General features: G+C 46.1%; 1 protein-coding gene across 1 annotated transcript in view; it reads right to left on the bottom strand.

Annotated features, from left to right (window-relative positions):
- LOC129817604 (collagen alpha-1(XII) chain-like) overlaps positions 1 to 24916 on the bottom strand; it is a 107013-nt gene that overhangs the window by 75298 nt on the left and 6799 nt on the right. The window contains exons 5-13 of the mRNA XM_055873031.1: positions 24512 to 24571; positions 22803 to 23066; positions 22450 to 22614; positions 21415 to 21588; positions 20965 to 21255; positions 20239 to 20841; positions 18229 to 18507; positions 17845 to 18120; positions 16610 to 16882 (exon numbers count right to left, since the gene is read on the bottom strand). Of these exons, the coding sequence (XP_055729006.1) occupies positions 16610 to 16882; positions 17845 to 18120; positions 18229 to 18507; positions 20239 to 20841; positions 20965 to 21255; positions 21415 to 21588; positions 22450 to 22614; positions 22803 to 23066; positions 24512 to 24571 (2385 nt within the window). The remainder of the gene's footprint in view (positions 1 to 16609; positions 16883 to 17844; positions 18121 to 18228; positions 18508 to 20238; positions 20842 to 20964; positions 21256 to 21414; positions 21589 to 22449; positions 22615 to 22802; positions 23067 to 24511; positions 24572 to 24916) is intronic.

The following is a 24916-nucleotide window of genomic DNA, read 5'->3' as shown; positions in this document are numbered from 1 at the left end:
CAGTAGAGGGTTTGTGAACGACAGTGACGATCTCCATTGTATTTGTTACATTGTTTGCGACGAAAAACGAACAAAACCAATGGACACACCCTCAGCCTTGTTGGTCATAAATTGAACAGAGGTAAAACAATGCATAAAGAGGGGGTTGTAAACTAAATGAGTGGTTAAGCTCTGTCTGTCTGTTTATGATTATAATACAAAATGTGATCTAACTAAACAAGAAAACTGAGAGAGTAGCCTTTAGACATTACAACACTTCACTTTCTGCCAATGGACATATTTATATTGCACAGTCAACTGATTATAGTGGACCACAGCCAGTATAACTACTGATTATAGTGGACCACAGCCAGTATAACTACTGATTATAGTGGACCACAGCCACTATAACTACTGATTATAGTGGACCACAGGCAGTATAACTACTGATTATAGTGGACCACAGCCACTATAACTACTGATTATAGTGGACCACAGCCAGTATAACTACTGATTATAGTGGACCACAGCCAGTATAACTACTGATTATAGTGGACCACAGCCAGTATAACTACTGATTATAGTGGACCACAGCCAGTATAACTACTGATTATAGTGGACCACAGCCAGTATTACTACAGATTATAGTGGACCACAGCCAGTATAACTACTGATTATAGTGGACCACAGCCAGTATAACTCCTGATTATAGTGGACCACAGCCAGTATTACTACTGATTATAGTGGACCACAGCCAGTATAACTACTGATTATAGTGGAGCACAGCTAGTATAACTACTGATTATAGTGGACCACAGCCAGTATAACTCCTGATTATAGTGGACCACAGCCAGTATAACTACTGATTATAGTGGAACACAGCCAGTATAACTCCTGATTATAGTGGACCACAGCCAGTATAACTACTGATTATAGTGGACCACAGCCAGTATAACTACTGATTATAGTGGACCACAGCCAGTATAACTCCTGATTATAGTGGACCACAGCCAGTATTACTACTGATTATAGTGGACCACAGCCAGTATAACTCCTGATTATAGTGGACCACAGCCAGTATAACTCCTGATTATAGTGGACCACAGCCAGTATAACTACTGATTATAGTGGACCACAGCCAGTATAACTCCTGATTATAGTGGACCACAGCCAGTATAACTCCTGATTATAGTAGACCACAGCCAGTATTACTACTGATTATAGTGGACCACAGCCAGTATAACTACTGATTATAGTGGACCACAGCCAGTATAACTACTGATTATAGTGGACCACAGCCAGTATAACTACTGATTATAGTGGACCACAGCCAGTATAACTACTGATTATAGTGGACCGCAGCCAGTATTACTACTGATTATAGTGGACCACAGCCAGTATTACTACTGATTATAGTGGACCACAGCCAGTATAACTACTGATTATAGTGGACCACAGCCAGTATAACTCCTGATTATAGTGGACGACAGCCAGTATAACTACTGATTATAGTGGACCACAGCCAGTATAACTACTGATTATAGTGGACCACAGCCAGTATAACTCCTGATTATAGTGGACCACAGCCAGTATAACTCCTGATTATAGTGGACCACAGCCAGTATAACTCCTGATTATAGTGGACCACAGCCAGTATAACTACTGATTATAGTGGACCACAGCCAGTATAACTACTGATTATAGTGGACCACAGCCAGTATAACTCCTGATTATAGTGGACCACAGCCAGTATAACTCCTGTTATAGTGGACCACAGCCAGTATAACTACTGATTATAGTGGACCACAGACAGTATAACTCCTGATTATAGTGGACCACAGCCAGTATAACTCCTGATTATAGTGGACCACAGCCAGTATAACTCCTGATTATAGTGGACCACAGCCAGTATAACTACTGATTATAGTGGACTTCAGCCAGTATAACTACTGATTATAGTGGAACACAGCCAGTATAACTACTGATTATAGTGGACCACAGCCAGTATAACTACTGATTATAGTGGACCACAGCCAGTATAACTACTGATTATAGTGGACCACAGCCAGTATAACTACTGATTATAGTGGACCACAGCCAGTATTACTACTGATTATAGTGGACCAAAGCCAGTATTACTACTGATTATAGTGGACCACAGCCAGTATAACTACTGATTATAGTGGACCACAGCCAGTATAACTACTGATTATAGTGGACCACAGCCAGTATAACTACTGATTATAGTGGACCACAGCCAGTATAACTACTGATTATAGTGGACCACAGCCAGTATAACTACTGATTATAGTGGACCACAGCCAGTATTACTACTGATTATAGTGGACCACAGCCAGTATTACTACTGATTATAGTGGACCACAGCCAGTATAACTACTGATTATAGTGGACCACAGCCAGTATAACTCCTGATTATAGTGGACGACAGCCAGTATAACTACTGATTATAGTGGACCACAGCCAGTATAACTACTGATTATAGTGGACCACAGCCAGTATAACTCCTGATTATAGTGGACCACAGCCAGTATAACTCCTGATTATAGTGGACCACAGCCAGTATAACTCCTGATTATAGTGGACCACAGCCAGTATAACTACTGATTATAGTGGACCACAGCCAGTATAACTCCTGATTATAGTGGACCACAGCCAGTATAACTACTGATTATAGTGGACCACAGCCAGTATTACTCCTGATTATAGTGGACCACAGCCAGTATAACTACTGATTATAGTGGACCACAGCCAGTACAACTACTGATTATAGTGGACCACAGCCAGTATAACTACTGATTATAGTGGACCACAGCCAGTATTACTCCTGATTATAGTGGACCACAGCCAGTATAACTACTGATTATAGTGGACCACAGCCAGTACAACTACTGATTATAGTAGACCACAGCCAGTATAACTACTGATTATAGTGGACCACAGCCAGTATAACTACTGATTATAGTGGACCACAGCCAGTATAACTACTGATTATAGTGGACCACAGCCAGTATAACTACTGATTATAGTCGACCACAGCCAGTATACTACTGATTATAGTGGACCACAGCCAGTATTACTACTGATTATAGTGGAGCACAGCCAGTATAACTACTGATTATAGTGGACCACAGCAAGTATTACTACTGATTATAGTGGACCACAGCCAGTATAACTACTGATTATAGTGGACCACAGCCAGTATAACTACTGATTATAGTGGACCACAGCCAGTATAACTACTGATTATAGTGGACCACAGCCAGTATTACTACTGATTATAGTGGACGACAGCCAGTATTACTACTGATTATAGTGGAGCACAGCTAGTATAATTACTGATTATAGTGGACCACAGCCAGTATAACTACTGATTATAGTGGACCACAGCCAGTATAACTACTGATTATAGTGGACCACAGCCAGTATAACTCCTGATTATAGTGGACCACAGCCAGTATAACTACTGATTATAGTGGACCACAGCCAGTATAACTACTGATTATAGTGGACCACAGCCAGTATAACTACTGATTATAGTGGACCACAGCCAGTATAACTACTGATTATAGTGGACCACAGCCAGAATAACTACTGATTATAGTGGACCACAGCCAGTATAACTACTGATTATAGTGGACCATAGCCAGTATAACTACTGATTATAGTGGACCACAGCCAGTATAACTACTGATTATAGTGGACTTCAGCCAGTATAACTACTGATTATAGTGGACCACAGCCAGTATAACTACTGATTATAGTGGACCACAGCTAGTATGACTACTGATTATAGTGGACCACAGCTAGTATGACTACTGATTATAGTGGACCACAGCTAGTATGACTACTGATTATAGTGGACCACAGCCAGTATAACTCCTGATTATAGTGGACCACAGCCAGTATAACTACTGATTATAGTGGACCACAGCCAGTATAACTACTGATTATAGTGGACCACAGCCAGTATAACTACTGATTATAGTGGACCACAGCCAGTATAACTACTGATTATAGTGGACCACAGCCAGAATAACTACTGATTATAGTGGACCACAGCCAGTATAACTACTGATTATAGTGGACCATAGCCAGTATAACTACTGATTATAGTGGACCACAGCCAGTATAACTACTGATTATAGTGGACCACAGCTAGTATGACTACTGATTATAGTGGACCACAGCTAGTATGACTACTGATTATAGTGGACCACAGCTAGTATGACTACTGATTATAGTGGACCACAGCTAGTATGACTACTGATTATAGTGGACCACAGCTAGTATGACTACTGATTATAGTGGACCACAGCTAGTATGACTACTGATTATAGTGGACCACAGCCAGTATAACTCCTGATTATAGCGGACCACAGCCAGTATTACTACTGATTATAGTGGACCACAGCTAGTATGACTACTGATTATAGTGGACCACAGCCAGTATAACTACTGATTATAGTGGACCACAGCCAGTATTACTACTGATTATAGTGGACCACAGCTAGTATAACTACTGATTATAGTGGACCACAGCCAGTATTACTACTGATTATAGTGGACCACAGCTAGTATGACTACTGATTATAGTGGACCACAGCCAGTATAACTACTGATTATAGTGGACCACAGCTAGTATAACTCCTGATTATAGTGGACCACAGCCAGTATTACTACTGATTATAGTGGACCACAGCCAGTATAACTACTGATTATAGTGGACCACAGCCAGTATTACTACTGATTATAGTGGACCACAGCCAGTATAACTACTGATTATAGTGGACCACAGCCAGTATAACTACTGATTATAGTGGACCACAGCTAGTATAACTCCTGATTATAGTGGACCACAGCCAGTATAACTACTGATTATAGTGGACCACAGCCAGTATAACTACTGATTATAGTGGACCACAGCCAGTATAACTACTGATTATAGTGGACCACAGACAGTATTACTACTGATTATAGTGGACCACAGCCAGTATTACTACTGATTATAGTGGACCACAGCCAGTATAACTACTGATTATAGTGGACCACAGTCAGTATAACTACTGATTATTGTAACAGTCCTGACCTATTTATGTTAGTTTTTATGTGTTTTTGGTCAGGGCATGTGTTTTGGGTGGGCAGTCTATGTTATCTGTTTCTATGTTGGTTTCGGTTTGCCTGGTATGGCTCTTGATTAGAGGCAGGTGGTTTGCATTTTCCTCTAATCAAGAGTCATATTTAGGTAGGGCATTTCTCACTGTTTGTTTGTGGGTGATTGTCCCCTGTGATGTCTTCGTTGTGTTCGATGTTATTCACTATCGGGGCTGTTTGGCTGTTCGTATGTTTCGATGTCCGTTCCTGTTCGTGAGTTTACGTTTGTCTATGTAAGTTTATGTTCAGGTTGCGTCAACGTCGTTTTGTTATTTTGTAAGTTTTGAAAGTGTTTTGTTTTGTTTAGTCTACGTCGTATTTGTAATAAAAATGGCTTATTTCCCTGACTCCGCATTTTGGTCCGAAGATCCTTCTCTCCTCACCTCATCTGAGGATGAGGAGAGCGACAGCTCTTACAGAATCACCCACCAAAATACAGAGACCAAGCGGTATGGGAGAAATAAACGGAGTAAGGGACAGAAGAAGGAGCAATGGACATGGGACGATGTTCTGGATGGAAAGGGTGTCTACACATGGGAGGAAATCCTAGCTGGTAGAGATCGCCTCCCATGGGAACAGCTGGAGGCACTGAGGAGAGCGGAGGCTACCGGAGAGAGGAACCGGAGCTATGAGGGAACGCGTCTGGCACGGAAGCCGAAAAAGCCCGTGAGTAACTCCCAAAAATTTCTTGGGGGGGGGCTAAAGGGTAGTGGGCCAAGGGCAGGTAGGAGACCTGCGCCCACTTCCCAGGCTTACCGTGGAGAGCGGGAGTACGGGCAGGCGCCGTGTTACGCAGTAGAGCGCACGGTGTCTCCTGTACGAGTGCATAGCCCGGTGCGGGTTATTCCACCTCCCCGCACTGGGAGGGCTAGATTGGGTATTGAGCCAGGTGTCATGAGGCCGGCTCAACGCGTCTGGTCTCCAGTGCGTCTCCTCGGGCCGGCATACATGGCACCTGCCTTACGCATGGTTTCCCCGGTTCGCCTACATAGCCCGGTGCGGGTTATTCCACCTCCCCGCACTGGTCGGGCAACCGGGAGCATTCAACCAGGTAAGGTCGGGCAGGCTCAATGCTCAAGAGAGCCAGTACGCCTCCACTGTCCGGTATTTCCGGCACCACCTCCCCGCCCCAGCCTAGTACCTACAGTGTCTACACTACGCACTAGGCTACCAGTGCGTATCCTGAGCCCTGTTCCTCCTCCACGCACTCTCCCTGTAGTGCGTGTATCTAGCCCGGTGCCTCCAGTTCCGGGTCCACGCACTAAGCTACCTGTGCGTCTCCAGAGCCCTGAACCCACTGTATCTTCTCCCCCTACTAATCCTGATGTGCTTGTCCTCAGCCCGGTGTCACCAGTGCCGGTACCACGCATCAGGGATAGAGTAGGCTTTGAGAATACAGTGTGCCCTGTCCCTGCTCCACGCACTAGTAGGAAGGTGCTTATCATTAGCCCGGTGCCTCCAGTTCCGGCACCACGCACCAGGTCTACAGTGCGCCGTATCCGGCCAGAGCCATCCGTCTCCCCAGCGCCATCTGAGCCATCCGTCTCCCCAGCGCCATCTGAGCCATCCGTCTCCCCAGCGCCATCTGAGCCATCCGTCTCCCCAGCGCCATCTGAGCCATCCGTCTGCCATGAGCCTGCAAAGCCGCCCGTCTGCCATGAGCCTACAGAGCCGTCAGCCAGACAGGAGCCGCTAGAGCCATCAGCCAGACAGGAGCCGCTAGAGCCGTCAGCCAGACAGGATCTGCCAGAGCCGCCAACCAGACAGGATCTGCCAGAGCCGCCAACCAGACAGGATCTGCCAGAGCCGCCAACCAGACAGGATCTGCCAGAGCCGCCAACCAGACAGGATCTGCCAGAGCCGCCAGCGAGCCATGAGCAGCCAGAGCCGCCAGTGAGCCATGAGCAGCCAGAGCCGTCAGAGAGCCATGAGCAGCCAGAGCCGTCAGAGCGCCATGAGCAGCCAGAGCCGTCAGAGCGCCATGAGCGTCGAGAGCCGTCAGAGCGCCATGAGCGTCGTGAGCCGTCAGCCTGCCATGAGCGTCGAGAGCCGTCAGAGCGCCATGAGCGTCGAGAGCCGTCAGCCTGCCATGAGCGTCGAGAGCCGTCAGCCTGCCATGAGCGTCGAGAGCCGTCAGCCAGCCATGAGCATCGAGAGTCGTCAGTCAGCCATGAGCTGCCCTTCAGCCTGAAAAGGCTGGATACCCAGAACTGCCCATCAGTCCAGAGCTGTCTCTCTGTCCGGAGCTGCCTTTCAGTCTGGAGTTGCCCCTCTATCCTAATCTCCCTCTCTATCTTCATCTATCTTTATAGTCTTATCTATCCCTCTATCTTGATTTATCTCTCTGTCCCGGTGTTATCCTTATTAAATATATTATTAAGAGAATTGTGTGGGGGAAAAAAGAGGGTGGACATTCTTTGTGGGAGGAAGTTAGGATGGATTATGGTGGGGTGGGAACAGCGTCCTGAACCGGAACCACCACCGTGGTCAACTGCCCACCCGGACCCTCCCCTGGACTTTGTGCTGGTGCGCCCGGCGTTCGCACCTTGGGGGGGGGGTACTGTAACAGTCCTGACCTATTTATGTTAGTTTTTATGTGTTTTTGGTCAGGGCATGTGTTTTGGGTGGGCAGTCTATGTTATCTGTTTCTATGTTGGTTTCGGTTTGCCTGGTATGGCTCTTGATTAGAGGCAGGTGGTTTGCATTTTCCTCTAATCAAGAGTCATATTTAGGTAGGGCATTTCTCACTGTTTGTTTGTGGGTGATTGTCCCCTGTGATGTCTTCGTTGTGTTCGATGTTATTCACTATCGGGGCTGTTTGGCTGTTCGTATGTTTCGATGTCCGTTCCTGTTCGTGAGTTTACGTTTGTCTATGTAAGTTTATGTTCAGGTTGCGTCAACGTCGTTTTGTTATTTTGTAAGTTTTGAAAGTGTTTTGTTTTGTTTAGTCTACGTCGTATTTGTAATAAAAATGGCTTATTTCCCTGACTCCGCATTTTGGTCCGAAGATCCTTCTCTCCTCACCTCATCTGAGGATGAGGAGAGCGACAGCTCTTACAGATTATAGTGGACCACAGCCAGTATTACTACTGATTATAGTGGACCACAGCCAGTATAACTACTGATTATAGTGGACCACAGCCAGTATAACTACTGATTATAGTGGACCACAGCCAGTATAACTCCTGATTATAGTGGACCACAGCCAGTATAACTACTGATTATAGTGGACCACAGCCAGTATAACTACTGATTATAGTGGACCACAGCCAGTATAACTACTGATTATAGTGGACCACAGCCAGTATAACTACTGATTATAGTGGACCACAGCCAGAATAACTACTGATTATAGTGGACCACAGCCAGTATAACTACTGATTATAGTGGACCATAGCCAGTATAACTACTGATTATAGTGGACCACAGCCAGTATAACTACTGATTATAGTGGACTTCAGCCAGTATAACTACTGATTATAGTGGACTTCAGCCAGTATTACTACTGATTATAGTGGACCACAGCCAGTATAACTACTGATTATAGTGGACCACAGCTAGTATAACTCCTGATTATAGTGGACCACAGCCAGTATTACTACTGATTATAGTGGACCACAGCCAGTATAACTACTGATTATAGTGGACCACAGCCAGTATTACTACTGATTATAGTGGACCACAGCCAGTATAACTACTGATTATAGTGGACCACAGCCAGTATAACTACTGATTATAGTGGACCACGGCTAGTATAACTCCTGATTATAGTGGACCACAGCCAGTATAACTACTGATTATAGTGGACCACAGCCAGTATAACTACTGATTATAGTGGACCACAGCCAGTATAACTACTGATTATAGTGGACCACAGCCAGTATTACTACTGATTATAGTGGACCACAGCCAGTATAACTACTGATTATAGTGGACCACAGTCAGTATAACTACTGATTATAGTGGACCACAGCCAGTATTACTACTGATTATAGTGGACCACAGCCAGTATAACTACTGATTATAGTGGACCACAGCCAGTATAACTACTGATTATAGTGGACCACAGCCAGTATAACTCCTGATTATAGTGGACCACAGCCAGTATAACTACTGATTATAGTGGACCACAGCCAGTATAACTACTGATTATAGTGGACCACAGCCAGTATAACTACTGATTATAGTGGAACACAGCCAGTATAACTACTGATTATAGTGGACCACAGCCAGTATAACTACTGATTATAGTGGACCCCAGCCAGTATAACTACTGATTATAGTGGACCACAGCCAGTATAACTACTGATTATATAGGACCACAGCCAGTATTACTCCTGATTATAGTGGACCACAGCCAGTATAACTACTGATTATAGTGGAACACAGCCAGTATAACTATTGGTACAAGGTACAAGATTACATGTCATGCAATCATCAAACCCTCTGTTTGGTTTCTAGTAGTTTGGGTCTGAGACAGACTCTAGAGTAATTCTAGGAGCACAACTACTGTTGGCTATTTTCTGGTAAGACACGTGATCAATCTGATCATGTCACCACAAGTACGTAAGGCAGATTCTGACTCACATCCATATGCCTTCTGTTGTTCAGTCTTACCACCGAAACCAAACAAGCTAACCGATAAATGCAAACGTCTGGTTCCCCATCAAATCAACATGTGAACGTGTATCCTCTTTCATATTGAAACATAAGCATATACTTCAGGAGGAAAGAAATACTTATTTTTTCTAACTCAAAATCATAAGGAGAGCGAGATTAACTTTAAGCATGTGTTAAATTTTAAAGATCAACAAGTAAGCTGTGTCTGAGTTCAGGAAAAGTCTTTCCAACTGTCACGCCAGAAATAATCTATCAAACATAATATTCCTCTGAAGCAACCCATTCCAGTCCTGGATAAATTCAAATTTCCTTCATTTTACTGCACATGTGCTGCCTCGGTCCACATGGGAAGGCTCTTCATTTCCACCACAGAGACTCAGCAGCCTCTATTAGCTGGGACCCCTCCACGGCCATTTTTTATCTGTGGACAAGCTAATTTTTTCAACTTCTGGGAGAGTCTGGAATTTTTTTCGAAATCCCAGGCCACAGACAGCTCTCGCATGGAATCTGGCGCTCAGCAGCCCGACCTGAAACACACTCAACCCCATTTTTCCATCGCCCATCATGAGGAAAAACTGAACAAAACCACAGTACATTCAACACCCCCTCCTCTAGGCGTCGATACATGCTATATCCCTTTCTCTCCCAAGCACTCTCCATTTCTCTCTCACACTCTCTCTCTTCCTTTCTTTTAAACACTACACTTAACCTTTACATTTCTCTACAAAGAATATACACTACAATGGCTTGGAATATTTTCTAAATAAACAACTATGTGATTTTATGTCTGCCTGCATAAGCCACTCAAATAATCAACTGTTGAAACATAACAAAATATACACACTATTGTTCTTTTTATTTGATCTTCTCCTCCCTGTTGCCTCACAACATCAGGCGGGATTGATTTTGTTCATGCATTTTACATTTCAAATAGCCTTGAAATTTCAAGCACATTGCAATGTCCTATGCTCAAGACAAAACTCTAGCCTAGGGATGAAATCTGCCGTGCGTTCGCATCCAGCACTAATACTATTAAGCCAAAAGAGCCTAAAGTTCTGTACCGCAGTCAGAATAAACTGTAGTTTTATTTTTGAAGTTGGGATCATGTTCTTTAGACCCTGGTCCATTGGAAGGGAGATTGTAGGTGCTGAAAAGCCGTGCAGTCTGCCCACTGCAGGTTTGTCTTAATGACATCATAATGACATCCCTAAGGGTCAGACAACAGCTGTAAAGGCAGTCATTGTTGTTCTCCCCCTTAGACGAGGAGGAGCATGGATAGGACCAAGATGCGGATTGAGGGAAATAAGCCATCTTTTAATGAACACAGCAAACAAGACACTACAAACTACAAAACAACAAACGTGACTAACCTTCAACTGTCCTGTGAGGACACAGGAACAAACACCCACAAAACACCAGTGAAACCCTGGCTGCCTTTGTATGACTCTCAATTAGAGACAAACAATACACACCTGTCTCTAATTGAGAATCATACCAGGCCGAACACAAACCCCACATAGAAATACAAACATAGACAAACCCACCCAACTCACGCCCTGACCAACTAAAATGAATACAAAACAAAGGAAAACAGGTCAGGAACGTGACAGAACCCCCCCCTTAAGGTGCGAACTCCGGGCGCACCAGCACAAAGTCTAGGGGAGGGTCTGGGTGGGCGTCTGTCCACGGTGGCGGCTCTGGCGGTGGACGAGGTCCCCACCCCACCATAATCAATCCCCGCTTCTTTATCCCCCTCCCAATGACCACCCTCCCACTAACCCCACCTAAATGAAGGGGCAGCACCGGGATAAGGGGCAGCACCGGGACAAGGGGCAGCACCGGGACAAGGGGCAGCACCGGGACAAGGGGCAGCACCAGGACAAGGGGCAACACCGGGATAAGGGGCAGCACCGGGATAAGGGGCAGCACCGGGATAAGGGGCAGCACCGGGATAAGGGGCAGCACCGGGATAAGGGGCAGCACCGGGACAAGGGGCAGCACCGGGACAAGGGGCAGCACTGGGACAAGGGGCAGCACCGGGACAAGGGGCAGCACCGGGACAAGGGGCAGCACCGGGATAAGGACCAGCACCGGGATAAGGGGCGGCAGGTCCTGGCTGAGGAACTCCGGCAGGTCCTGGCTGAGGGACTCCGGCAGGTCCGGGCTGAGGGACTCCGGCAGGTCCGGGCTGAGTGGCAGCTCCGGACTGTAGGGCAGCTCCGGACTGTAGGGCAGCTCCGGACTGTACGGCAGCTCCGGACTGTAGGGCAGCTCCGGACTGTCGGACGTCTCTGGCAGCTCCTGACTGGCGGGCGTCTCTGGCAGCTCCTGACTGGCGGGCGTCTCTGGCAGCTCCTGACTGGCGGGCGTCTCTGGCAGCTCCTGACTGGCGGGCGTCTCTGGCAGCTCCTGACTGGCGGGCGTCTCTGGCAGCTCCTGACTGGCGGGCGTCTCTGGCAGCTCCTGACTGGCGGGCGTCTCTGGCAGCTCCTGACTGGCGGGCGTCTCTGGCAGCTCCTGACTGACGGACGGCTCTAGCGGCTCCTGACTGACGGACGGCTCTACTGGCTCGGGACAGACGGGCGGCTCTAATGGCTCGTGGCAGACGGATGACTCAGATGGCGCTGGGCAGACAGATGGCTCAGACGGCGCTGGGCAGACAGATGGCTCAGACGGCGCTGGGCAGACAGATGGCTCAGACGGCGCTGGGCAGACAGATGGCTCAGACGGCGCTGGGCAGACAGATGGCTCAGACGGAGCTGGGCAGACGGACCGTTCAGGCACCGCTGGGCAGACGGCAGACTCTGGCCGGCTGAGACGCACTATAGGCCTGGTGCGTGGTACCGGAACTGGAGGTACCGGGCTGAGGGCACGCACCTCAGGGCGAGTGCGGGGAACAGGAACAGGGCACACTGGACTCTCGTGGCGCACTCTAGGCCTGGTGCGTGGTACCGGAACTGGAGGTACCGGGCTGAGGGCACGCACCTCAGGGCGAGTGCGGGGAGAAGGAACAGTGCGTCCAGGGCTCTGGAGACGCACAGGAGGCTTGGTGCGTGGTGCCGGAACTGGAGGCACCGGGCTGGAGACACGCACCATAGGGAGAGTACGTGGAAGAGGAACAGGGCTCTGGAGATGCACTGGAAGCCTGGTGCGTGGTGTAGGCACTGGTGGTACTGAGCTGGGGTGGGAAGGTGGCGCCGGATATACCGGACCGTGAAGGAGGACACGTGCTCTTGAGCACCGAGCCTCCCCAACCCTACCAGGTTGAATGGTCCCCGTAGCCCTGCCAGTGCGGCGAGGTGGAATAGCCCGCACTGGCCTATGCAGGCGAACCGGGGACACCACCTGTAAGGCTGGTGCCATGTACGCCGGCCCGAGGAGACGTACTGGAGACCAGATACGTTGGGCCGGCTTCATGGCACTCGGCTCGATGCCCAACCTAGCCCTCCCAGTGCGGCAAGGTGGAATAGCCCGCACTGGGCTAAGCACGCGTACTGGGGACACCGTGCGCTTTACCGCATAACACGGTGTCTGACCAGTACGACGCCCTCTTACTCCACGGCAAGCCCGGGGAGTTGGCTCAGGTATCCAACCCGGCTTCGCCACACTCCCCTTTAGCCCCCCCCCAAGAAATTTTTGGGTGAGCCTCTCGGGCTTCCGTGCTAGCCGCGTACCCTCATACCTGCGCTCCTGGGCTGTGGCTGCCTTCTTCTCCTCCCGAGAGCGGCGATTCTCTCCCACCTTAGCCCAGGGTCCTTCTCCATTGAAAATTTGCTCCCAACTCCATTCCTCTTCTCTCCATTGCTTTAGTTCTTGTTCTCTCTCCTCAATCCGCTTGGTCCTGTTGTGGTGGGTGTTTCTGTAAAGGCAGTCATTGTTGTTCTCCCCCTTAGACGAGGAGGAGCATGGATAGGACCAAGATGCGGATTGAGGGAAATAAGCCATCTTTTAATGAACACAGCAAACAAGACACTACAAACTACAAAACAACAAACGTGACTAACCTTCAACTGTCCTGTGAGGACACAGGAACAAACACCCACAAAACACCAGTGAAACCCTGGCTGCCTTTGTATGACTCTCAATTAGAGACAAACAATACACACCTGTCTCTAATTGAGAATCATACCAGGCCGAACACAAACCCCACATAGAAATACAAACATAGACAAACCCACCCAACTCACGCCCTGACCAACTAAAATGAATACAAAACAAAGGAAAACAGGTCAGGAACGTGACAACAGCAGCTTGAAACCTTTATAAACTTTGACAAATGCCAGATACAAATGTGGGATCTTAATTTGAGCCAGTTTGCTAAAGCAGGAAAATAATCCTGCAGCAACAGGACATTTGAATTATTATGTGGATTATACAGTAATTCATGGGTATTTTTGTAGGAGTTGATCCATTTTTCGTGAGGGAAAATCAAGTTTGAAGTTTCAAAATGGAAATTACATACTTCAGAAGCATTTTTAAACCTCAAATACACGACAAGTTTTACATTTCCTGCACTGCAGGAAAGTTCTCCTGCAACAGAGTGATCAAATTAAGATCCCACATCCGTAGGAGAGGGGCCAAGGGGGGAACCATTCATCCCAACGAGAGGGGGGATTCTCAGTGGCTATATCCTGAGGGAGGACAGTTACACAACTACTACTAACTACAGAGCCTGAGTCACAGTAAGAGTAAACCACCTCTTGACTTGGCCTGTAACCTTTATGACCGTCGTTGATTCAATTCCCATGATGCCTCTCTTTGGTTATTTTCAATTCCTAGCACAGTCTTGGCTCCCCATCATCACCCCTCTCTGATGGAAATGGATGGTGAGTGCTCAGTATGGAGGCGGCCAGAATACACGCAGCTTTGAAGGTTTTTCACAGGTAACACTTTCCATATGCCTCCTCTGTCTTTCACATTCATCATCTCATCACTTTTCATTTGTTTTGTTACAATTATTCCATCCTCCTCCTGCCACATCAACAGACTGAATTAGAGGGAAATGCACAGTATGCTCACTCAATTGATTTCCTTGGTGTGAGAATAGGAACGTGAAGTCCAGGTCATCTAGACTGTCATCGTTTCTGCAACAGGGACTTGAGGTAAGCTGTGCTGGAGTGAGTTCCTCGCCATACTGGAGGCTCCACAGAAACGGCCAGCAGCATAGGCAGGTCTAGGGCTCGTAACACCATACTGAATATAGTGCACTACTTTTGACCAGTGCACCATTGGCCCATGGTCAAAAGTAGCGCACTATATAGGAAATAGGGTACCATTTGGGATGCAGGCTGCGGGTCCAGGACCCCTTAAGGGCCTGACAAATAATTTAAACATTCATTTTACATTTACATTATTTAGCTAATGCTCTTATCCAAAGCAACTTACAGTAGTGAGCGTATACATTTTCGTTCGTACTGGTCCCCCGTAGGACTTAAACCCACAACCCTGGTATTGTAAGTGCCATGCTCTACCAACTGAGCCACATGGGACCGTAGTCTCTCCTTAGTGGTTGAAACCCTAGCCTCCCAGCAGAGCCCAGCACAAAGTGTTCAGTGTGTGTTGGCTTTGTGGAGCTAAAGCTGAGAGAGTCCTGGACGCTATGTCAGCAAACTCAGAGATTCTGCTACTCCATGTCCATCAGGGGAGAAGTCAGCCGGCCGGCAGGGGCTCGGGCCTCCCCAATCAGCCTAGCCTCCATGACAGGCTCAGATGCATTCTGGGACCAGGAGCCATTCCCAATCGCAGCACCAAGTCAAGGACCAGTCAAATATGCACCATTGTCCAAAGCCTGGGGAAGGAATGCTGGCTAAAGTCAAACTCCTGTCATGAATGTAAAAGGGATGGATTCAGTGGAAAAAGGCGAAAGGCTAAGATTTTCACCGTACAAGACTCCTCTTTTGTTCCTGCCTGTACTGTATGCGTGACTGTTTCAAAAACAGTCTAATAGAGCCTAGTGGTTCTGCTTCATGTCAACTCTGATGCCACTTCAAAGTCCATTCCATTGAATGTGGGCCACAGTAAAGAACTAGGTCTGCACAACTCCTTGCACTCAGAAGTGCAACAGAAGGACACAATTATTGTGGACAAGAATATTAAATTACAGGCAAGCCCTCACAAACAAGGTACAGGGCGAGAGGAGAGAGAAGAATGACTTCATACAACCCACCCCCCTTCCAATCCTGTGTGATCAAGCCCCACGGAAGCAGCTTTGACTAGCTGACTGGCACTGGCCCTAACACAGTTCAGCTTGGTGACTTCTCACCCTATAGCTGGAGATTTCATCAGGTGATGCACCAGCTGTGTTATTGTGGCAGCACTCCGGAGCAAACAGCTTGACCCCCAGACAAAGCACAATCACACAACATGATTACCAGCCTCCAGAGGGATGGAGCTGAGCTGAATGCTACTAAAAAGGCTATAGATGTACCAGATAGCTGACTCATCGCTCTCTCCTCTCTCTCTCTGTCTCTGGTTGTTTATTATTGCCGTCTTTCTAAAGAGAGCTTTTTGAAGAATCTCTCTGAGAACTGACAGAAGACAAACTCATAACTTTGAAAATGAATGCCATGTTTTTATTCAAAGCACCATTCAATAATTCAGGTATAGACCCAGGTTTTGTCATAGTACAGTTAGAAGCACTAAAGGATCTGAGTTTTAGGCCTCACTACACTACTGTGCTGTTGACTCTTAGGACTGGTTCCCCAGACCCAGATTAAGCCTATCCTCCTGGCGCATCATGGTCAATGGAGAAAATCCATAACAAATGGTTTTAGTCAGAAACCAGCCAATACAGTCCAAGAACAATGTACCTATTTTGGGAAGTCTCTGTTCTGCTTACCTTCCAGTGTGGTTCCTTTCCCCTTCAGAGGGTCTCCTAGGCCAGAGGAGTAGCGTGCGCTGACGGCCAGGTCGTACTCAGTGCCAGGCTGCAGGCTCTTCAGGAGGACGTTGGTGTTCTCTCCCTTCACCCACACCTCCTTCCTCTCGCCACCCGCCGACGGATGGAAATTGATACGGTACTGGAGGACGCGGCCCGGTGCCGCCGCCCACGACAGCTTCATGGTGGACATAGTCTCGTCGAAGACCCGCAGGTCCCGTGGAGATCCCTGCCCTAAAAGAGAAGAGTCGGGAAAAGCCACGCTGTCAATGAGGAGTCAATCAAGGTTGAAGTTGTTGGGCACAGTGTAGGTTCTGGCATATAACCAATTAACTCAGGTGTCTGTTATTACACTAGACAGATTGGAAAGACCACAAGTCTTCAAGTAATATAAAGATTTTGGAAAGTGCACGGTGAATAGCACAACAAGGGCATCATTGAAAAGAAGATTTAGGACAAAACATAAACCCATCTCGGAGTCAGCTGGGTGCTGGATGGGAAAGAGCCACTGGCTAGGATACGTTTTCTCCTTTAAACAAACAGCTGTTTCATTTAAAGGAGCTGGAACTGCTTTGAGTGCTGATAATCACTGAGAAGAATGTGGTTGCCGTGGTGAATAGGAGTAATTTTTGGTTTATTTTTCCGTCATCCTCCCTTGCTCCTTTGGCTCTGGCACTGTAAACTCCTGCATTTCTGATCAACATTTCACCACAAACACACACACTCACACAGACCTCTGGTATGTATCAAAAAATACCCGCCTTAGAGGCTAACCCCTTTGTGATGTCTTCCATTAACTTCCCGCCAAAATATAATGACACAGTAAGATTTGGTAGAATATTAGCTCAGTAGAACATAAAGTAGAAAGAATTATCACTGGTTTGATGCAATAGGCATGCATGTTCACACCCCTTGACGCTAGGTGTAACCGAGTTTGATTCGTAGCATCACTCCCCAGCTTGAAATGTCTTAAATAGCTAGCGTAATTGTCTAAGAAGTTGTCAAGCGGGCGGTCATGTTTGTTAGCAATCACGCTAATGCTAGTTAGCAGCTTTCTTCAAACTAAACCCAGATACATAAAAATGGTATCCACAAATTCATATGACTCTGAGGAAGTAGATAAAGGGCCTCATTGCCAAAAACTATCCCTTTAAGCAAGCACAGTGTGACTGTTACATAAGCAGATGCCTAGTCACCTTCTTTGGTGGTGCCATCGATCTGCATCTCTCCGCCAGTGCCTAACTGGTACTCTGCAGCCACCGTCACACGGTACGTCGTTAAGGGGTTTAGCTCCGGCAGCACGATGGTGGTCTCTTGGCCGACAGTGACCGTCTCTAGTCTTGCGCTGTCGCCCCTTACTGGTACATAGGTCAGACGGTACCGTACCACCGCTCCTGGTGCCGGCGCCCACGACACCAGGAAACTGTCTGTTGTTTCCTCGGACACCCTCAGGTTACTCACTGTTCCTTGTTCTATTACAAAGATATGGGGTAAGAGGTCATACAAATATTAAAACAGAAGTTATGGCATTTGCTTTAAATTATTTCTCTGTTGGTATCTGTTGGTCTGATGGTACTGACCATCTAGTGTGGTCTCGAATCCATTCAGAGGGAAGCTGTCTCCTTGGGCGTACTGGGCGAAGACGTTGACCTCGTAGAGGGTGACGGGCGTGAGGTGAGGCAGCAGAGCGGTGAACGTGTCCCCGGGCACGGACATGGACACAAAGTCCCCGTTGGTGTCAGCAGCCGGTCTGAACTGGATCAGGTAGGACAGGACGTTGAAGGCATCGGTCTCCCAGGTAGCTCTGAAGCTCCTGGTGGCCACCTCAGAGAACGTTAACGACCTCGGTGGCAGTAAGCCTTCAGGAGATAGAAGAAGACTAAACATTAGGTCACAACACTCAGGATGCATCCCAAATGGCACCTTAATTCCTGTGTCCCTATTGGCACCCCATAGGGCTCTGGTCAAAAGTAATGACCTGTATAGGGAATAATAGAGTGCCATTTGAGACGGAACCTGAAAAACAATAACAATGATCTATATTCCATTAGTGAAAATCCCTGTATTGTTTTCTATGTTTACGGTACTCCATGTTGTCATAATAGATTAGTATATAAAGATTATATCACAGGTAATCAAACCTTGTGTGAGTTGCACAATATACTGGCAGAGCTGAATGCTTTTTGGCAATGTAATGCAGAGTGACTAATATTTGGCATTATATTTCCACTTGGGAGTCCTCTTACTAACCCTGAGAGAGCAAGAGGTTGTGTGTAACACATTGCTAAACAGAAGATGACAACTTTGGAAAAGGGTATTGTGACACAACAGAAGTAATTGCAAGCATATGCTGTATACTCATAGTATTTTGTCATCTATTTCTCAGGTCAAGAACCATCAAGGCCAAGGTAGAGTGGAGTTATTTTCAAGAGTTATTCCCTCCAAAATGTACAAAAAGGAGCAGTTGATGAAAATTTGATTGATTAAAAAGTTGTAAAAAAGGTGAACAATTATGCCATAATTCATCAAATGAGCCAAGTATATGGTATTTCATAACATGGTTATTTGTTCAAAATCAAGAAATAATCAAAAACCAGAAAACTGACCAATGTTTTGGATGTAAGTTATACACTGGAAAACTTCTCATTGCCTACTGCCATATGGAGCTGTGTGATACTGTGCCAAGTGTAAGCTTTACATTGATCCGTTTATATACAGTGTATCCGACTCTGGTGTAAATAGCTTGGTATATGAATCATATGAAACAAGATACATTGCCTACTGTAATTCAAAGAATGCTAGCACTTACTTTAGTATTGCAAAAATACTTTCTCTAAGCACTTCCATAAACATCTTAGGCTTCGGTAAGATTTGGTGCTGGGACATTATCTACTGTGAGAATCTATGGCATTCACAAACGTCCCCAATATTTATTGTTTGCAAGATATTCTCTTTGGCTAAGGAATTTAACTTTAGCTTGTAGGGCTGGGAATTGCCAGGGACGTCACGATACGATATTATCAACATTTTTGTAATTACTTTTTAATTGTATTTATTTAACTTTTATTTAACTAGGCAAGTCAGATAAGAACAAAGTCTTATTTACAATGACGCCCTACGATACTTTGGTGCCGATACGATATTTATTGCAATTTTCACTATTCTCATGATTCTATATGTATTGGGATACAATACTGTGATTTTTTTGCGATTCAATGTTCCAAACATATTGTTCACCATATGTCTGCTGCAGAGAGACAAGAGAGAGCATGAAAAAACAAGTTCTGATCAGTCATGGAAATAAGTGCTAAAAACAAATTAGCTCCCTATTTAAAAAGAAAATGGAGAACAAGCTATGAAGGAAAAATACTGGAGTTTTGGTGCAGGTACAGCCAACTAGCGCGAAAATAATATTGCGATATTGTCAAGACAATACGATACAATATATTGTGAAAAATAGTATCCCGATATGTAACTATATACTTTTTTTTTATCCCATCACTATTAGCTTGACTTGAGTACACTTGGCCTGGGTTAACTGACTAACAACATTTGCTCCATCATGCTGATATAGAGAGGGTACTACTCACTTCTCTTCTTGATGTTGAGGAGCTCCTGCTCGATCCTCAGGCAGATGGACTGGGTGAGCTCCTTGGAGATCCTCTGGAAAGCATCAAAGTCTTCCACGGTGTAGACATGGGTCTCCACGGGCTCGTTAGCAATGGCTTCCAGCTCAGATCTCACGGCATCCTTCACACCCACGGCAAAGATCTCCACGTCCGCTTTCTTTAGCTTGGTGGCAGGGTCCTTGAAGGAGTCGGATGACTTCCCATCCGTGATGAGGATGGTGACGCGGGGCACGTTCGGCCGTGATCCTCGGTTGGCCAAGAATATCTTCTCCCTAACGTAAGTCATGGCCCGGCCGGTGTTGGTGGAGCCGCCACGGTAGGGGAAAGTCCGGACGGCTTTGACCACAGCGCTCAGATCGCGGTGGGTGTTCAGGTAGAACTCAGTGTGAGCGTCCCTGCTGTACTGAACCAAGCTGATCTGAATCTTGTCTGGTCCGATGTCAAAGGAGTTCACCAGCACCTCCAGGAAAGATCTGACTTTAGCGAAGTTGGACAGTCCGATACTGTATGAGCCGTCGACCAGAATGACAACGTCGGCTTGCACGTCCACTCCAAGAGAACATTCTAGAAGAGGCCACAAAAACATTTGTCATTCCATGACAAAATCAGACACTGAATGACTATAACATTGACTGACATATTCTTTACTAAAAGACCAAAGGATGTATTGTTGTAGGGTATACTCACCAAGGGACAACTTGACTGGCTCAGTCTTCTCCATGGCCATGATGGGCTCGCTGGGCGTGAGGCCCTTGAGGGCGAACAGGCTGATCTGGTACTCTGTGTCTGGAGACAGGCCCGTAACTGTTGCTGAGGTCTGGCCGGGGCTTACGTACAGCTCCTGGCGCTTGCTGCCGGCCATCATGGGGATCAGCTGGATCTTGTAACCCGACACATCTCCAATGGAAGCATCCCATGTCACCCTCATAGACTTGGAGGCCACCTCCACAACTTGGAGGTTTGATGCTGGTTCAATAACTGTAAATAAACAACCCACAAAAAATGAATCAAGACAGAAGTTTGTTAGTAAACCATCCTCTCACCACCTGGAAATGTTTTGATCATCCATCTCTAAGCATTTCTAAGTTATCCATGCCAAAACCACTTCCAACATTCAAGTCTTAAACTGCAATTTACCTTCCTCTCCGCTGATGAGTGAGTTGAGTTGATCGTCCACCCCCGAGCACACATTGGTAATGAGCTCTTTCTGCACATCCTTGATAAGGTCAAAGTTGAAGACGTTATAGACGTGCGTCCTGTAGGGGGTCGAAGCCATTTGTTTCAGCTCCTCATCATCTGCTCCTTTGATCCCTAAATTGGACAAAGAACCCAAAAAGTGGTGTAAAATGTATACGGCCTCATAAAAACTGAGGAAAATGTTCCATATCACCATTGTATTTCTGATCTCCTGCCCATTTCAGAAGGTTTACTCATTCATAGATAAGAGTCAACACCTATAAAGCCCAAATAAAGTAATCCCTATGAAGTCAACGACGGCACATGAAAATTATTCAGAATGTAGGAATTATTGTTTCATAGTTTCTCAGGTTCGAGTGCTATAAATGCTGAGTAAAACAAGTGATCTAAAAACATATGAAAGCAGGAGGTCTCTCCTTCTTTTCCATATTTAAGAAGAACCAGCTGGATTCACTATGGAACATATAACCATGTCATGACTTTAGCTGGAAAGAATGACAACGTGGGCAAAATGTGGAAAACCCATCTGATACCATTCTAGCTGGTAGGTTTATTAGTTTTCTTCCTTTCCTTTGTGATATGAATACTTCAACTTACTCTCATGACTATAGAATACATATAGACAGGATTATTAGTATTTATAAACTGGGTGGTTCGAGCCCTGAATGCTGATTGGCTGACCGCTGTGGTATAACAGACCGTATATACCATCGGTAAGACAAAACATGTATTTGTACTGCTCTAATTACGTTGGTAACCAGTTTATAATAGCAATAAGGCACCTCAGGGGTTTGTAGTATATGGCCAATATACCACGGCTAAGGGCTATATCCAGGCACTCCCTGTTGCGTCGTGCTTAAGAACAGCCCTTAGCCATGGTATATTGGTCATATAACACAGCTCCTCTGGCCTTATTCCTTAAATGTAACACATCAACAGGGTTAGATGATTGAAAGGTAGCCTGTAGTCACATACCCAACGTGAAGATCTCCACCCCCATGTTCTTGAGTTTCTTGGCGATCGCCTCCACAGGGTCTTGAGACTTCCCATCTGTGATAATCATGGCCACCTTGGGAAAGCCTTTTCTGGCACCATTTGCCTCAGTGAAAGTGTTTTTCAGCAGATAGTCCATGGCCTCGCCTGTAACACAGTGGCATGACACCCCTTTCAGTTATTACATTGTTCATTTGATTCACTCTACCAACTGCAAAGACTTATTAATAAAGAACTACAGCTTTGTGAGTCAGTATTATGCTAGAGGTAATGATATGATTATGTATTGTATAAGAGCGTGTAACCAGGTACTGTACATGTGACGGGTTAGGTACCTGTCATGGTGTTGCCACCCATGAAAGGCAGTGTGTTGATGGCTCTGAGAAGTTCGCCCCGTTTCATGTGCTGGTTGAGGTTAAACTCTGTCCTGGTATCAGTATGGTACTGGACCACACCTACCCTGGTCTTGTCCTCCCCAATCTCAAAGGCTCCCGCCATGGCAGAGATGAAGCTACGGATGTATTTAAAGTGGTCTCTTCCAACGTTCCATGAACCATCAACCAGGAACACCAGATCTGCGATGGCACTATAAGAACACTCTGAGAGAGAAGGAGTGGTAGAGGAGAGGAGCGAGGGAAAGGAAAATTTTAAAAAATGGAAGAGGTAAACGATTTGACCTGAAGACACATTTTTTTCCCAGAAGCCATATCATTGACCAAAGAAACCAGAGTAAAGTGTGCTGTTGGTCAAATATACACTGAGTGTACAAAACATTAAGAACACCTGCTCTTTCCATGACATAGACTGAACAGGTGAATCCAGGTGATCCCTTATTGATGTCACCTGTTAAATCCACTTCAATCGGTGTAGATGAAGGGGAGGAGACAGGTTAAAGAAGGATTTTGAAGCCTTGAGACAATTGAGAAATGGATTGTGTATGTGTGCCATTCAGAGGTTGAATGGGCAAGACAAAAAATGTAAGTGCCTTTGAACTGGGAATGGTAGTAAGTGCCAGGTGCACCGGTTCGAGTGTGTCAAGAACTGCAACACTGCTGGGTTTTTCACACTCAACGGTTTCCCATGTGTATTAAGAATGGTCCACAACCCAAAGGACATTCAGCCAATTTGAGACAACTGTGGGAAGCATTGGAGTCAACATGGGCCAGCATCCCATGAAAAATGCTTATGTTATTGCCATCTTTTTTTGACAGAATACCATTGTCACTACCAAAATCATCACTGTATTCAACAGGCTATTCATCCGACTTTTGTCTGACAGGCTGGAGGACATACACCACTCGCACTAGACCAGAGGACGGTGTTAGAGATAGTGGCATCAACAGATCAAGTGCAGTCGACAATAATCAGATTGATGTACTTAACTACTGCAAGCTAAGGTGGTACTTTGAGATAGAAGCCATCATAGTGGATAGTCTATTCCCTCTGTAGTGTACTACTTTTGACCAGAGCCACAACGTGTGCTCCTTTGGGAATACTACATAAGGTACAGTGACTGAATAGCTTGGTTACCCTGGATGATATTTTCCAGCTCTGTCTTTCTGGATAGGAATAAAGTCAGAGAGAGAGGTTTTCCCAAGCAGCAGTAAGCATGCACCATCTGTAGGGAGGCCACATTGCCACTTGTAAACAGCTGTATCTGTAATGGTTTCCACTTCTCTCAGCCTGGCTGTCTCAGGACCGGGCAGGCTACAGTACTCTTCAGCACCAGCACCAGAGGCCCTGCCCCCCTGAAACAGCTGTTAGCTCCACACCGCTGACCACCACACTGAGCATGTGCAAACTCCCTCACTTGGCAGGACTGACAGCCTGGCTCTATGACAGGCAGCTTCCCAACTTAGTTACCAATATTTTTCTAGATTTGTATAGAATAACATGTGGAAACACCCATCAATGGCTGTTGACCACACATCAATGGATAGAGCCCAGGCACAGTAAGATAAATAAAAAAGATTGTAGCCTATGAACAAACTGGAAAATGTTAACTGTTTAGTGTCAGAAAAAGCCAAGCAGTCAATGGACTTACTGACGGAGTCTGTGACCTGTGGTTTCCTGGGACCTCCTTGTGCTGTGCCACTTGATTGGACTGAAACACAAGATTAAATAAAGTCAAACTTGAGTAAAACAAACTACTGTATTTAACCATAAACTCCCTAATGGGAGTGAATAAATCAGCTAGGAGCATGAACATTTTTTTAAGTAAACATATTGTCAAATTTATACATAAAGATAAACATTGTGTATGTATTTAATGTGGGTGTCTCTAATAACCTCAAATCCACTTGTGGTCACAAAGAGCAGGCAAGCAGCCGGCTCCCAAATTATAATGTACTGATGCAATTAGTTCCGGCAATTCTCTCAGTAATCCCTAAAGACCCTGGCTGGGCTGCTTAGGACTGTAGAATCAGACATAAGGGCCGGTGCCAAAGAG

The sequence above is a fragment of the Salvelinus fontinalis genome, chromosome 20, assembly GCF_029448725.1.
Source record: "Salvelinus fontinalis isolate EN_2023a chromosome 20, ASM2944872v1, whole genome shotgun sequence".
NCBI classification, from domain to species: Eukaryota; Metazoa; Chordata; class Actinopteri; order Salmoniformes; family Salmonidae; genus Salvelinus; species Salvelinus fontinalis.
The sequence above is the reverse complement of the archived record's forward strand: the minus strand, read 5'-3'. Positions and strand labels throughout refer to the sequence as shown.